The following is a 17521-nucleotide window of genomic DNA, read 5'->3' as shown; positions in this document are numbered from 1 at the left end:
GTAAGATCAAGGAAGGTGGTAAAAGGGGGGGGTGGCATTGTTAGTCAAAGACAGTGGCAGAAAGGGCATTTGATGAGGACTCATCTACTGATGTAGTATGGGCTGAGGTTAGAAACAGGAAAGGAGAGGTTACCCTGTTGGGAGTTTGCTATAGGCCTCCAAAAAGTTCCAGAGATGTTGAGGAAAGAATTACAAAGATAATTCTGGATAGGAGCGAAAATAGTTGTTATGGGAGTCTTTCCAAATATTGACTGGAAACGCTATACTTAGAGTACTTGACATGGGTCAGTTTTTGTCCAATGTGTGCAGAAGGGTTTCCTGACACAGTACATAGACAGGCCAACAAGAGGCGAGGCCATGTTAGATTTGGTACTGGGTAATGAACCAGGCCAGGTGCTAGATTTGGAGGTAGGTGAGCACTTTGATGATAGTGACCACAATTCGGTTAAGTTTACTTTCGCGATGGAAAGGGATAGGTATACAGGAAGTCCTCGGGTTACGAATGAGTTCCGTTTTTAAGTCTGTTCATAAGTCGAATTTGTATTTAAGTTGGAATAGTTACATACAGTTCATATCTAGCGTCAGTTAGTCAAATGTTTGTCTTCGTATATAGTATACATTAAACCTAAAACATCGTAATAATAAATGTAACTACAATACAGTACTTATAATTAAGAGAGAGAGAACACGTGGATTGGTATAAAAAACATTAAAGAAATATTTCTTGAACTGTTTAGATAGAAAAGAAAGGGTGATTAAAGATTAATACTCTTGTTCCACTCAATGTCTTGCATACCGGAACAGGCCTTAATTAATAATTAAGATGATGGGCCTGGTGTTGGAGAGGATGGGTTTGATACTGCTACTCGAGAATCAGGGTCTGCTTCTGCTGCTGGAGAGTGGAGGTTCCCTTCTGAAGTCAATTTCTTAAAGTAAGCATCAAGGGTTGTAGCAGCTGAGGCCATTGGTAACTATCCGGTAAACTTTGGTAAATCTCTCTGCATTAGGATCTTGCTCCTCTAACTTTGCCATCCCTGTTTCAATAAGACAAAAGGCTTCATCTAACTCCTTCGTCAAAAACTTCTTGGGTTCTGCGGTTTCTAGGACCTGGCCTTCCACCTCAAATGCTACCAGCCACCGCTCCAGCTCCATAAGGTCCTCATTGATTAGTTCTTCGGCACGGGATTCAAGCAAATCTAAGACACCATCTTCATTGATGTCTATCTGCAATTGGTTATTACCAATATCAGCCACAGCTTGCCTGGCTTCGGCGTGATGTTGCTCCCCCTTAGGCCGACGAACCACTGAAAACGCGCAGTGTTTTGAGCGTTGCGCAAAGTAGTCTGCCCGTTTGTTAGTACAAACTGTTTTAGGTAACTCAATTTTTTAAAATAATAGCCTTTACGGAGGTTGGTTCGTAAGTTCAGGCATTTGTAACCCAGGGTAAGCCTGTATACTGCAGGGCAAGAGTTATAGCTGGGGGGGAAGGCAATTGTAACACTATTCGGTGAAATTTAGGATGCATAGGTTGGGGAAGAAAACTGCAGGAGATGGGCATAATTGAAATGTGGAGTTTGTTCAAGGAAAAGCTATTACGTGTCCTTGATAAGTAGGTACCTGTCAGGCAGGGAGGAAGTTGTCGAGTGAGGGAACCATGGTTTACTAAAGGAGTTGAATCTCGTCAAGATGAAGAAGGAAGCTTATTTAAAGATGAGTTGAGAAGGCTCAGTTCAGGCGCTGGAGAGTTACAGGTTAGCCAGGAAGGACCTAAAGAGAGAGCTTAGAAGAGCCAGGAGGGGACATGAGAAGTCTCTGGCAGGTAGGATCAAGGAAATCCCTAAAGCTTTCTATAGGCATGCCAGGAATAAGAAAATGACTAGGGTAAGATTAAGGGCAGTCAAGGATAGTAGTGGGAAGTTGTGCGTGGAATCCAAAGAAATAGGAGAGAAGCTATATGAATATTTTTTATCAGTATTCATGCAGGAAAAAGACATTTCTATCAAGGAGAATACGGAGATACAGGCTATTAGACTAGATGGGACTGAGGCTCATAAGGAAGAGATATTAGCAATTCTGGAAAGTGTAAAATTGGGTAAATCCCCTGGGCCAGATGGGATTTATCCTCTGATTCTATAAGAAGCCATGGCCGAGGTTGCCGAGCTTCTGGCTTTGATCTTTATATCATCATTGTCTACAGGAATAGTGCCAGAAGACTGGAGGATAGCAAATGTGGTCCCCTTGTTCAAGAAGGGGAGGTTAGACCAGTGAGCTTTACTTCTTTGTTGTGGGCAAAGCTTTGTAAAGGATTATAAAAGATAGGACTTATAACCATCTAGAAAGGAATAATTTGATTAGGGTTAGTCAACATGGCTTTGTGAAGGGTAGGTAATGGCTCACAAACCTTATTGAGTTCTTTGAGAAGGTGACCAAACAGGTCGATGAGGATAGAGCAGTTGATGTAATGTATCGAGATTTCAGTAAACCCATGTGGTAAGGTTTCCCATTGTAGGCTATTGCAGAAAATATAGAGACATGGGATTGAAGGTGATTTGGCTGTTTGGATCAGGAATTGGCTAGCTGTAAGACTAGGGTGGTAGCTGATGGGAAATGTTCATCCTGGAGTTCAGTTACTAGTGGTGTACTGCAAGGATCTGTTTTGGGGCCACTGCTGTTTGTCATTTTTATAAATGACCTGGATGAGAGTGTAGAAGGATGGGTTAGAAAATTTGTGGATGACACTAGAGTTGGAGGAGTTGTGGACAGTGCAGAAGCATGTTGTAGGTTACAGAGGGATATAGATAAGCTGCACAGCTGGCCTGAGAGGTGGCAAATGGAGTTTAATACGGAAAAGTGAGATTCACTTTGGAAGGATTAACAGGAAGACAGGGTATTGAGTTAATGGTAAGATTCTTGGTAGTGTGGATGAGCAGAGAGATCTCTGTGTCCATGTGCATAGATCCCAGGTTGATAGGGTTGTTAAAAAGGCATAGGGTGAGTTAGCTTTTATTGGTAGAGGGATTGATTTTTGGAGCCATGGTGTCATGTTGCAGCTGTACAAAAATCTGGTGCGGCTGCACTTGGGAGTATTGCCGCATTATAGCAAGTGCGTGGAAGCACTGGAAAGGGTGCAGAGGAGATTTCCCAGGATGTTGTCTGGTATGGAGAGAAGGTCTTATGAGGAAAAGCTGAGGGACTTGAAGTCGTTTCCATTAGAGAGAAGGTTAATAGGTGACTTAATAGAGGCATATAAGAGGAACAGAGGATTAGCTAGGGTGGACAGAAAGCGCCTTTTTCCTCAGATAGTGGTGATGGCTAGCATGAGGGGACATAGCTATAAATTGAGCGGTAATAGATTTAGGACAGAATTCAGAGGTCAGTTCTTTACTCAGAGTAGAAAGGGTGTGGAAAGCCCTGCTTGCAACTGTAGTGGACACACCATCACAAGGGCATTTAAATGGACATTGGATAAACATATGGATGATATTGGAATAGCATAGGTTAGATGGGTTTTCGATTGGTTTCACAGGCCGGCACAACATCGACGGCTGAAGGGCCTATTCTGAGCTGTAATGTTCTCTGTTGTACAAAGCGCTGAGTGGTTGATCCTTCTCTGTCTCCTTCCAAGGTCCCAGCATCACAGATGCCAATCTAATGTATATTCAATGTGATATCAAGGAATGGCTGAAAGCATTAGATACTGTAAAAGCTACTGTAAAACATTTTGGCAATAGCACTGAAGACTTGTTCTTGGGAACTTGCCGACCCACTGACCAAGTTTCTCCAGATCAGCAATTGCGCTGGCATCTACTCGGCAACACAAAAGATTCAGGTCAGGCAGCATCCGAGGAGCAGGAAAATCAACATTTTGGGCAAAAGCCCTTCATCAGGAATGAAGGCAGGGAGTCCCAGGGTGGAGAGATAAATGGGAGGGGGATGGGGCTGGGGAGAAGGTAGCCAAGAGTACAATAGGTGGATGGAGATGATAGGTCAGAGAGGAGGGTGGAGCGGATAGGTGGGAAGGGAGATTGGCAGGAAGGACATGTCATGAGGATGGTGCTGAGCTGGAAGGTTGGAACTAGGGTAAGGTGGGGGAAGGGGAAATGAGGAAAGTGAAGTCCACATTGATGCCCTGGGGTTGAAGTGTTCCAAGGTGGAAGAGGAGGCGTTCTTCCTCCAGGCGGTGAGGGAGCGGCGATGGAGTCGGTCCAGGACCTGCATGCCCTCGGCAGAGTGGGGGGGGTGGCGGGGAAGACCAGGAGTTGAAATGTTGGGCCACGGGGCGGTGGAGTTGATTGGTGCGGGTGTCCCAGGGTGTTCGAGGTCTAACCATCTTCAGCTACTTGACCTTCTTCCATCATAACATCAGAAGTGAGAAGGTTCATAGATAGTTACACAATGTTCAGCACCACTACAGAATACTCCAATACTGAAGCAGCCCATGTCCAAATATGCAAGATCTGGAATGTATCTAGGCTTGGGCTGACAAATGACAAATGTCAGGTAATGACCATCTCCAATAAAGGAGACTCAAAACATTGCCCCTTGACATTCAATGGCATTATCACTGTAGTATCCCTAACTATCAGCGTTTCGGTAGTTATCATTGACCAGAAACTGAAATGGACTTGCTCATTCAATACTGAAGCAGCTCAGCTCACAGGTCAAAGCAGCCCACTTAACTGGCACTATGTCCACAAACATTCACACGCTCCACCACTGACACACAGAAGCATTATGGACCATTTACAAGATGCAATGCAGAAATTCAACATGGCTCCTTAGTCACTAAACCCATGATCATGACCATGTTGAAGTTCAAGAGCAGTAGGTACACTGAATCTCCATGATCTGTAGGCTCCCCTCCAAGTTGTTAGCCATCCTGACTTGGAAATGTATTGACATTCCTTCACTGTCTCCAAGTTAAAATCTTGCAACTCCCTCCCTGAATTGTGGGTTTACTACAATGAACTGCAGTGATTCAAGAAGGTAGCTCATCACCATCACCTCTCAAAAGGCAATTAAGGATGAGCAATAAATGTTTTCCCACCAGTAAAGCACACATCCTGTGAATGAATGAAAAAAATATTCAAATTGGGTGATGAGTTGAAGCACAAAGACCTTGCAGGTAGACTGCAGATATAGCTGTTTGAACTACAGCAATAGCTTTGACAGCAATTAGACAAAAACTGAATTCTTGATGTCATTAAGTGGGCTGTGTCCTTGCTGAAAGAATGTATACACTCCACTATCAAAACAGATTCTGGGATGAAAAATTCCAGAAATGAGTGATTGGAAAGGTTGTCAATTTTTTCCTTGGAAAGGAAATCTGATAGCAGTGCTCAAAATCATGAAGCTCTGGATGGAGTAGATAGGGAGGAAGTGCTCCTGCTCATAAAAGGAGGATTGAGAATTGCAGGATACAGAGTTAAAGTGATTTGCAAGCACAGCAAATGTAATGTGAATATTTGAATAGAAACAACATTGAATTGAATAGGGAAAAGGCAGGCCATATCACTTAGTGGGGGCAGGGGTGGAGGGGGCAATACAGACATGAGGGATTGAATGACCACCTTCTGAGACATAACAATTGTGATTTTGAAAACTTTTGATCAAGTCATTCAGCAGCCGTCTAACTGAATACCAAAGGCTAAGAGGCAGAATGGCTTACTCACATTCCAGCGTTTCTAAAACCTGTGTGCTTTGCACAACACTTTTAGTTTGTTACACAAGTTGTTCCATCCTTCTGGAATGCAGATTGATAAGTATTCAGGTGAGAATTATAACTCCAAAGCAAGAAACTGATTTCTTTCAGATGAAATAGCTGATTGTACAGTTTATGAAACTTAATCTATTGCCATTTTTTTGTCAAAAATTTAGAATCCTTTGCAAAATTTTAAAGGTTTAGCCCTGATACAGACGCAGCTGTACAGAAGTAAGATGGTACTTCCTTAACAGACTGGCTCCAAAGTTAGAAAATAGTCTTCCATGTGACCAGTACAAATTCAAAGTTAATTAGACTGTCACTTTTTTTTGGAGGCAGCCAGACAAAGTTCAGCTCTGATCCTATTTCAGTTCTGCACAAGGAATGGACTGCAAGCTGGCAAAGCTACCAATCTTAGTAATGGTCAACTATTTTCTGGCACCAAGGATATTTGCCAAGGTCAAATTGGAAATTATACCAAATTGTATTAAATGATGATGCCACCAAATTATATAAAACACAAGTGAAAAAAAAATTAGCCCTTTTGTTCAATCACACTAATGGATCAAAATCAAAATCCAGGCAGGAATTACACCCTGGAAGTCCACTTGTATGCACTCAAGAAGCTAAAAGTCAAGATCCATATGGCCTTTTTTAACCAAAAAATAAGAGTGAGTATAGTACAGGAATCCACCATATGGTCAGTCAAACCCATATCCACCTTAAGAAAACCATCTTTAAGACAATCCGTAATAGGCAATGCTTATAAATATAACTTGAGAAACTGCAAAAATGTAGAGCTGAATGGTATTAGAATTATAACCAACCTATGGATGCAAGTTTAATAATTCAGATTTAGTTTTGTTGCTGTGCAAACAATTATGACAATTTGAAAGCAGATGGACAGAGATCACCCAAAATTTACAACCACTAGAAAAACAATGCAGTAAAATTTTACTGATTTTTTCAGAATCTAAAGTACTTTTTGCTTCAGGCAACTAATTTCATTAATGTAGACCATGTGAGTAAACTGGAAATTCAATATTTTAGTTATAGGTTTATAACAATGATCAGCAAGTAATTTTTTGAAAATGGTTTATTTTCACAGAATATACTCAGTCTCAAGTCTTCCAGTCTCTTTCATCACTCCCTTTCTGATCCAGTTTTGTTTTCTGAAATACCCTTCACTGCATATTTGGTCCTGGTACCATCAAAACTCATTACAACATTAGAAAGACATGTAGAAGAGGAATGTCTGACTAGAGAAGCTCCGCCCATGACCTTTCTCACCAACAACACCCCTCACATCATCAGTAAAATATGCTCTTGTTTTGCTATCATAACTTTACTAGAGCATGAGAAATCACCTTCTGTACAAATCCCCATTTCTGTGCTATCTCCCAGCAGCACAAAGTCAAAGGCCTTGTCACTTTATACTACATTGTCAGAAAGAGCATTTTGTCAAACTGGATAACTGTGCAGACTTTTTATTACCTTTTGTATGAGATTTGGCAGGAGAAAAGAAAACAATGATTTAGCTTAAACAAGTGATTTTCTGATCAATTAACTTGGTACATCACTAATTGTTATTTTTAATGTGAATTGTTAATTCAAAATTAGATTTTTGGCCTGCATACTCCACAGGTACTCAGTCTTAAAAATAAGTAGTTTAATCTTTTTTTTCAATTTTTAGCTTTCTTGAAGGAACTAACTTATATTAGGACACAGATTTCATTGCAGACACCAAATCTCTGAAATCTGACCAAGTCCATTTTTACATTGCTGAAGAAAACATGTACATGTAAAAATCTTTTCTTAAAAAAGCTCACAGAAAAATGTTATGACCAGATGATCTTACATCTCGTGTACCATTCACTAGCAGGTGCCTTTTGTTATTTTCACCACAGCCGAGTGACTGGATAAAGCAGAGCACTGACAATTCAAATATGCTGTTGATTAAAATAAATTCCACATCTGAGCTTGGGCGAAACTGCTCCTTATCAAAAGGCAACATAAAAATCATTTTCTCACTTCAAGGAATGCAATGGGCTAGTGTTTTGTAAAATAATTCCTGACTTGACAAACCAACTTGTAACCAGAATTTTAAACCAGAGGAGATTGAGCCTGAAAGAATTTAGAAGCAGGTGAGCAGACATGGATGAGGGGCTACTTAAGGTGGGGGGTGGGGGCGAAAATCAGTGCAAAAGGTTTCAAATAAAAACAATGAGAAAACAGAGAGAATTTTCTAAAAAAAAATTAGAAGAATGAAAAACAGATACACAAACATCACTTGCAAGATGGCAGACTGCTTATAATTTCAACTTCTAATAAAATTGTTCCTTTCCCCTCCAAGCTTTCTCCCTCCAGCACTACTTTTTATCAACAGGTTATTTTTAACCATCAGCTTATTTGTTAACTTGCTCCCTTTCTTTCCATGAGAAACCACTTTTGCATGTGTGATGACAGGCCTCCTATTCCATCAATGGCCATTATTTACAGAAGACTGCACGCAACAATTACAGGAAACAATGGTGGCCCTGTGGTCATTCAGAATATTTTCAACCAATGTCAACAAGTGTTAACTACCAGTGTATCACTATTTTCAAGCTTGGAGTAGCAATTCTGGCTGGTTCTTCCCCTTTGCTAACACAGAAACAGAGATCACTTGAACTGTGTAGCTACTGTACAGGTGAAGATCACCTGGGAGCTTATAGTTTCTATCTCAGTTTGACAAAATGCTATTTCTGACAATGTAGTATAAAGTGACAAGGCCTTTGACTTTGTGCATGCTATCTATTCACTCTGCAGGATAGCAGGCAGCACTTCATCCTTATTGTAAACCACATGGTGAAGAGAAGGGTTCAAATTTAGGTTATAAAGACAAGCCTCTTGCTAGACAAAAGTTTCCATTTTAAGGTTATTTGACAAAATAGACACAGTACCTGGGAAGGTCACAGAACAGGTTGAACATTTGAGGAGAAATAAACTTGCAAGTCACAATGCAAGACATTATTTGTGACATTAAGTATTGCATACAAGGTAATGACTGTTGCTAGAAAAACAAATCTTCAAATGTATAACGATGCTCAAACTCTGCTGTATAAATGGTGGGGACATCTGAACAATTCACTTTAGCTTGGTTCTAGTAATGTAATCACTTTGAAACTCTCAATAAATTTAACAATTTTATTTTAAAATGCAAACTGAATTTTACTGCAGTTGACAAATTATTGCATCTTCCAAAGGTAGCAATTTGGGTATTCAGGATAAGCCATTTTTTATTTGAGGGTCTGCTTAAAATAAAAATAACTCAAGACTTATATACTTTACAATCAAAAATATCTTTTAAACCATAGCGACAAATAATGAGATGGAAAGAACAGTATTTTTCCCTTGACTGGAATTCCAATATTTGCTTACCCATCAATAATTAGATGCTCATAAGGACCTTTCTTATCACAGACTGGACAGACCCACGTAGGCTTTTTCTCATTCATCTGAATGTAAAGAGTTGCATCAAAGCACTGCAAATGTGAGCAGGTTACTGCACGACATGGGATTGTCAACCTCATTTTGCCCAGCTAGAAAAAAAGAAACATGAGATTGTCGTCATATTATTTTGAACACAAATACACTCATCTTTTACTTTAAACAAATGCTGAACTGCACCTTCACTATTATAACAAGATGTGAAATGGACCTAGATACTATTTTATTTGTGTTTTAGAATTAGCGAACAAGTAACAGCTGGCCTGAAGATTATAAATCTTTTTAAGTTGTTGGCAAAAAAAACACAAGAGAAGGCACGACTTTTTTCAAAGATAAAAGTGGCACGTTATTTTAAAATTCCCAATGCCAATGTACAATAACCCGAAGGAAAGCCCCACCCAAAATTAAATCTGTCTCTCACATGTTGACTCATCTGCTGCACATACATTTTCTTTTTGCGTTTGGTTAGAATCAGGTTGTAAACACAAACCTATGGTTTCTATGACAGCTGCCGAATTGGAAATACACAGTGAGGGAGGGAGTCAACTGATAATGCCCTAAAGCAAAAGCTAACCCATGCCAATAGGTGAATAAATCGGAGAGAGATTAATGTAAATGATTAGGCTCTGCTTTAACATTAACCTGTCCATTGAATAGTTACTACTTACTTGGAACAAGTATTAGTTGTTCACTATGAAACAATATTGAAATGAACAAGTACAAAGAACACAACTGGGGCAAAAGAAAGCCATTTATTTCCTATATTCATTTTCTATGAAATTCCCAGTTATAGAATCATACAGCATGGAAACAGACCCTTTGGTCCAACTCACCTGCACTATTCAGACCTAGTCTCATTTGCCAGCAGTTGGCCCATATTCCTTTAAACCCTTCCTATTCATATACCCATCCAGGTGCCTTTCAAATGTTGCAATTGTACCAACCTTCAACACTTCCTCTGGCAGCGCATTCCAAGCACGCACCATCCCTGCACAAAAACGTTACCTCTCAGGTCCTTTTCAAATCTTTCCCAGCTCACCTTAAACTTATGCCTCCAGTTTTGGACTTTAACATCCTAGGAAAGAGATCTTGGCTATTCACCCTATGCATACCCCTCATGATTTTGTAAACCTCTATAATATCACACCTAAGCTTCCAACACACCAGGGAAAAAAATCTAACTTAATCAGTTTCTCCTTATAAATCTTTCTGCACCTCTAAAGTTTATCATCCTTCCTACAGAAGGGCAACCAGAATTATAAGCATTATGCCAAAAGTGGCATCACCAATATCTGTACAGCCGCAACATGATACCTCAACTCTTACACTCAATCTTCTGGCCAATGAAGGCAAGCATGTCAAACGCTTTCTTCACCATCCAATCTACCTGCAACTCCACTTTCAAGGAATTATGCAGCCCCTCGATCTCTTTGGTGGGTAACACTCCCTAATTCTGCCCTGGTTTCCCTTCCAAAACTTAACATCTCTCATTTATCTGAATTCAACTCCATCTGTCACTCCTCAGCCTATTGGACCATCTGATCATCTTGGAGATAATCTTCTTCACTGTCCTCTATACCACTTAATTCTGGTGTCATCTGCGAACCTACTAACCATACCTCCTATATTCTCACTGAAATCATTTATATAAATGACAAAAAACAGTGGACCCAGCACTGATCCTTGTGGTATACTGTTGGTCACAGACCTCCAGTCCGAAAAGCAACTCTCTACCACCACGCTCAAGCCAATTTTGTGCCAAATTGGCTAGCTCCTCTGGGTCTAATGCAATCTAACCTTACTATCCAATCTACCAAGCGGAACATTATTGAACTTTTGTCCAAGTCTGTACGGACAACTTCTACCATTCTGCCTTTATCAATCTTCTTTGTCACCTCTTTCAAAAACTCAATCAAGTTAGTGAGATTTCTCACTCCCAAAGCCATGTTGACTATCCCTAGTCAGCTCCTGCCTTTCCAAATGCATGTAAATCCTGTCCCTCAGGATCACCTCTAACAACTTAACCACCAGTGACATAATGTTCATTCGTCTAAAGTTCCCTGGCTTTTCTTGACAGCCTCTCAAATATTGGCATAATATTGGCCAACCTTTAATCTTACGACACCTCACCTGTGGCTGTCAATGACACAAAGACTCAGCAAGGGGTCCAGCAATCTCTTCCTAGGTTCCCACGAAGTTCTGGGAAACACCAAGTCAGATCCTGGGGATTTATCAACCTTTATGCATTTTAAGACCTCCAGCACCTCTCTTCTGTAATACAAACTTTTTTCACGACATCACTATTTATTTCCCCAAGTTCCCTACCTTCCATGTCCTTTGCCACAGTAAATACTGACATAAAATATTTGTTTAGTATCTCACCCACCTATCATTGGCAAACTTGAATTTTATTTACTTTGAGCTTTCTAATGAGTAAAGGCACCACTCACTGTAACAGTAATGCCAAATTATACAGAACAGCAGGTGTCAGAGTCTGTACAATGTTAATAATTCGCAGATAACAACTAGCCTTACTGCCTCCGGACTAAAGCAATGTTAAGAGCTGTGCGGTGACATGTCAGAAAGTGAGAGAGTGCAGATGCTGAGGGTAAGTACAGTCATTAGCTGTGTGATGTCCCCCGGAAATCACATTACGTAAGAGCACACAACTATTTAGATTCACGCGAAGAACAGCTACTTCAGTTCTTAGCACTCATGGAGCGGTCCTGCACAGGAAGTCAACTCCTTTGGAAAGGAGGGGAAAAAACTGACATAAGGATGGGGGTGGAGAGGGGAGACTAATTTCAGTTTTGAACAATTTATACCTTTATTTATTTCTGGGAAAACTTGGCACAGAATTCTTAATAGTGTAGTGAGCAGAGAGATCTTGGTGTCCAGGTACATAGACTCTTGGAAGTTGCCACCCAGGTTGATAGGGTTGTTAAGAAGGCATACAGTGTACAAAAGTCTGATGTGGTCACCTTTGGAGTATTGCGTAGTTCTAGTCACCACATTATAGGAAGGATGTGGAAGCTTTGTAAAGGGTTCAGAGGAGATTTACTAGGAAGGTGCCTGGTATGGAGGGAAGGTCTTATGAGGAAAGGCTAAGGGACTTGAGGCAGTTTGCGTTAGAGAGAAGGTGGTCGAGAGGTGACTTGAGACACATAGGATAATCAGAGGGTTACATCGGGTGGACAGTGACAGCCAAGGGGACATAGCTTTAAACTGAGGGGTGATAGATATAGGAAAGATGTCAGAGGTAGTTTTTTTTACTCAGAGTAGTAGGGGCGTGGAATGCACTGCCTGCAACAGTCGTGGGTTTGCCAACTTTAAGGGCATTTAAAGGGTCATCGGATAGGCATATGGACTAGAATGGAATAGTGTTGGTTAGATGGGCTTCAGATTGGTTTCACAGGTCGGCGCAACATCGAAGGCCAAAGGGCCTGTTCTGTGCTGTTATGTTCTATGCTTCAGAATTGCTGATGAAGATACAACAAAAAGTTATAGAATGTATTTTCTGGTGGACTCATGCCAAGGAAGAGAGGTAAAAAGTTTGAGGAAAGGGGCAAACAGGAAGATAAAAACAAGAAAATTAATTGTATCAATGTAAACTGCCACAGATACTTTGTCACCAAGATACATTATTTTCATAAATAACCATTTGAGAAAATGTTTACATAATGGGCCCTTACAGTATTTCTAATTTCAACTAAGAAATTAACAGTTGAACAATGTCACCACCAAACAGGAACCAGTATTTTCTGCATTTCTTATTTACATACATTTGGGTACAAAAATAAATGTAAATTTATGAAACAGATCTGTACTTCTGCATCAGAAAACTAACTGAAACAGCTTTGCAGAACTGTCAAACTCAAAATACGAATAATTATTATAAACAGTGAGAATTTATCAAAACCAAATAATAGTGGTTATGAAACCAGCTATTAATTAATCAAATTATTTAAAAATGCTTCCATCTCCAAACAGTTAAAAACTGCAACTCTGTGAAAGAGGAAGACAAGACAATTTAAACATCAATAATTCAAATCAGGTTGTACTCACAGGACACAACAGAGACACTCTCAAACTTGTCGTGGCAATTTCACTGTCTGGATCTGCTGTTAATTTCTCTTTGACTGGGGACAGAAGAAAGCACATTTAATATTAATTTAACACCTCCCACAAATGTTATTCTTCATGAGTAAGTTTAGATAGTAACTGCCAATAAGTTTTGCAACACATCCAAATTCTATTGGCTATTTTTGTGGAAACCATCACTACCAGGCACAGCATTGCAGTCCACAATTGCAACAGGTGAAAGTGTCCCACCTTACTGAATGTGGCAAAATTTATTTCAAGCTGCAAACAAGTAACCAAATAGCAGCAATTTCTTCCACTAAGTTTTAAACTAAGATGCAGAAAGACATTCCAAATGGCCTGCAAATGTCTTGGCAATTTGCACTGCTGTTGACTGCTATATAGCCTTGTCTCTATACTGGTGCAGTACAACATTTGAATAAAGACAAAATACTGCAGTCCTGGAAATCTGAAACATGCGCAAAGAATGCTGGAGAAACTCAGCATGTCTAGCGTCATATTGGAAAGAGAAACAAAGTTAATATTTTGAGTCCAGAATTAGTCTTCTTCACAACAGTCATATCAGAATCAAACATGAACTGTTTTATTCCCCACAGATGCTGCCAGAGTTTCTCTAGCATGGTGTGTTTGGGACAGCATGAAAACTGTCTGACAGTTAGCCTTTGCACTGGAACCAGGGGCTCTCCTAACAAAGGAATTCAGAAACAGATTATAATTATTGCTATGATTTCCTGAATCTTACAACTAGCTTAACGTTTAATGTTAACGTACGCACATAGATAAATTACATTTGCCATTTGTGTGTTGGGAACATACACTCTGAATTCCATATTGCGCTCATCAAGTGTCCACACATGCACTTTCTTGCATGTGATACTGACCAATAACTGTAATGGGGAACAGTAACATAATAGTTATGCTGTGAAGTGCAAGTTCATATCCCTCTGAAGCAGCTGGGGGAGTTTAAATTCAGTTAAATAAATAAACAAATCCAGGATAGAAGCCAAGATGAAATAGGTTGATATAAAAATCCATCTGGTTCTCCAATATCTGCTGGGAAGGAAACCCAACATTCTTACGCTTAGTCGGGTTATGGGCAATAAATGCTGGCCTTTGAGGAATCGTCCACATGCTGAAAATGAGTAAAACAAAAGTATGGCTACTAGTTCAGTTTCCTTTCCTTCCCCTGCAAAATGGAACCTAATTGTGGCATCCCATATAACAACACTTACAGCAGAGATCAGGAATCAAACTGAACCTTTCTGATCCATACAGTTTAATCTTTCGCTGTAGTGTCTAATAGTTTAAAGGGAAGGTTTATCTGAATAGAAGGGAACAAGATCAAAACTATGCATCCTGCTATTGCAAATGAGGTTTGCTTGTTGACAGATACATCAGTGACTGTTGGTTTGTTTCACTACAGTCTAATTTTCATCATTATGCTCACACTGTTAATGTACTGTTGCCAAGTTTTCAGATGACAAAATTAAGTGGGCAGACAAGTGGTGAGGATAAAACAGGAACCTGCAGAGGGACATAGACAAGCGAGTGGTCTGGGTATATGAATAGGAGGGGTTTGGAGGGACATGGGCCAGGTGCTGGCAGGTGGGGCTAGATTGGGTTGGGATATCTGGTCGGCATGGACGAGTTGGACCGAACGGTCTGTTTCCGTGCTGTACATCTCTGACTCTATGACTCTAAAGCATGGCAGATGGAAATAAAATGTGAGAAAACATGAGGTTATGATAGGAATAAATGAGATCAAAAGCCATAACAGTTGAGAAGGGTACAGGAGCTGAATATTATTTAACTAGAGAGAAACTGCAGACAGCTACAGCAGAGAAGAATTTGGGAGTCCTTGTGCATGAATCGCAAAAAGTTAACTAAGACATTCAGCCGGTTTGGGAGAAGGAATGGAATGAATGTTAGTCTTAATTTCAAAGGGAACACAAATTAAAATTAAAGAGATTTTGCTAAATCTATGTAAGCAACTGGTCAGACCACAGCTAGAATACTATGAACAGCTTAAGGCCTCTTATCTATGGAAATGTATACTAGCATTGGGGGTAGTTCAGAGAATGTTGACTAGGCTGATACTGGATACGAAGGAACTATCTTATCAGAAGATGGTTAGTACATTTGGTCTGTATTCAATGGAGACCACAAGAATGAGAGATAGCTTTATAAAAACAGTAAAAGGGTCATGGGAACTTGACAGGGTAGATGCAGAGAAATTATTTCCCTTGTAGAAGAGTTTAGGATCAGAGGGCATAATCTCAGAAAATAGGGTCCACCCATTTAAGACAGGGGTGAGGAGAAATTTCTTCTCTTAGAGGGTAACATATCTGTGAAATTCTTCACCAAAAAAGTGCTGGTGAGGCTGGGTTGTTAAGTATATTCAAGGCTGAGATAAACAGGTTTTTAAAATCAATAAGGGATTCAAGGACCATGGGGAAAAATGCTGGGAAGTAGGGTTGTGGGTTATCAGATCAGCCAAAATCTGATTGAATGGGACCAGACTCAATGGGCTGAATGGCCTACTTCTGCTCCTCGGTCTTAATTCTTACCTTAACGTCAGAAACTAGAGTAGATTTTTCACAGTGTTGAGGTCAAGACACCACAAAACCACTAGATTTGATCTAGCTACACAGGGGGTACTCTGTGGGTATGAGGGGGAATGGGAAGCTTCTGGCTACAAGGAACCTAAGTGACAGGCATTCTCTTGCTAACCAAGCATTTTGCTTCACTTCTACATATTACTTTAGTACAGCAAGAAGCTCTTGTTTCTCCCCCAAACCCTCTCTTTTCTTTTTCCAGTCGTTTAGAGATCTTACCTTGTACAAAGTCAACTACACTTTCAAAACATACAAGGATTGGAAATTAAAGTGCTCTCAGTAAAAGAGCTGCTACTGAGGAGCAGCCATTGTCTTATTGTTTTCACACCATCAGTGCTTGGCATTCCAGACTTAGCTGCCAAAAGCATGATGAATCTTTGTCAAACATATCACTGTACAGCTTTCCTATCTTTCCCTCTGGAGGGAATCGGAAGGGCTGGAGGGTAGAGGCAGGTAAGGGGAGAGGACAGATCATTAGTTCACTCTTTATCTGAACCTGCCTAAGGGAAGAAACACATTTCATTAGCTGGAGTTGATTCTAGCGACTAGTTGCTATAGCACTATTACCAACCACCCTCCCCCGCTCACATTTATTGTGCGGAGACAATTTTGGCAACAGCTTTCCAGCTAAGCAAAGACAACTAAAAAGTGCTGATTTTCCAAAAATATATATCAAGCAAAATCACCATTTATAACAACAAATGGGAGACAAATTATGGGTTAACACAGCTTTTATTTGCTATAATAAATTAAAGAATTAAAAATTGCAGTAGGAGACAGAGACTTCTTGACTACTTTTAATGAGCAGGTTTCATTCGATTCTGGGCAGAGTACATTAACTTACTTTAGCATTGCATTAAGACTCTCTCCCATGACTTGCACCAAAACTGGAAACCTAAAGTATACTTCAGAGTATTTCTTAAGGCTAGAAAGTTTACATTTAGGTTTCTGCCAGTCTCATGTCAGGAATGGCCCACAAGCAGCAAACACACTGATCTTAATGTATAGATAATAGAACAGTATTCTTGTCAGGGGGAGGGGAGTTTTAGTGTGAGAGCACACGAGACAGTCATTAAAACAGTGATCAGAAATTTGTTGAAAAGATACAATTTCCTTGCTACAAGCTAACTATCACACTTCCAATGAACTTGTTCACTCATAATTGATTGGATAAAAGGAATTAGGAGATCCATGCGTAGTACAATGTCTCGAGTGGTTTGCAATGTTGCTACTCAAGATTTCTGATTCAGTGAGGGTATTTCACTTGGGTATTTTACAATTGGCTCTGGCCTGTGTAGAAAAGATTCAGAAGAAGGAAAAACTTACGATTCTCATTCCTAATTGCTTTTAGATTGGGGTTAGTAAATGGCAATGTATGGATAATAGAGGAAAACAGACAAGCTCAGTTGCAATGCAGCTGACAAACGAATATCCACATATACTCGTTGAGGTTCAAATGTCAAATTTTTCCTCCTACTAGCAAAACACTAGCTCATCGCAGGTATTTGTGGAACTACGGTCCAGCACCTTCAGGGAGGAGGTGAAGATGTAGTGGCATTATTGCTGGGCGAGTATTTCAGATACCCAGGTAATGCTCTCAGCATGGTATATTTTT

General features: G+C 40.1%; 1 protein-coding gene across 8 annotated transcripts in view; it reads right to left on the bottom strand.

Annotated features, from left to right (window-relative positions):
* Window positions 1–17521, bottom strand: part of pias1b (protein inhibitor of activated STAT, 1b) — a 152735-nt gene that overhangs the window by 14162 nt on the left and 121052 nt on the right. For all 8 annotated transcript variants that reach the window (XM_087981412.1, XM_087981414.1, XM_087981416.1 and 5 more), the window contains 2 exons: window positions 13256–13329; window positions 9122–9282 (listed from right to left, as the gene is read on the bottom strand). In XM_087981412.1, the coding sequence (XP_087837538.1) occupies window positions 9122–9282; window positions 13256–13329 (235 nt within the window). The remainder of the gene's footprint in view (window positions 1–9121; window positions 9283–13255; window positions 13330–17521) is intronic.

Source organism: Chiloscyllium plagiosum, unplaced genomic scaffold (genome assembly GCF_037043375.1).
Source record: "Chiloscyllium plagiosum isolate Xiang-an unplaced genomic scaffold, Cpla_swu_hap1 HiC_scaffold_39, whole genome shotgun sequence".
Lineage (NCBI taxonomy): Eukaryota > Metazoa > Chordata > Chondrichthyes > Orectolobiformes > Hemiscylliidae > Chiloscyllium > Chiloscyllium plagiosum.
Note: the sequence above shows the minus strand (reverse complement) of the source record. Positions and strands in the feature narration are given on the sequence as shown.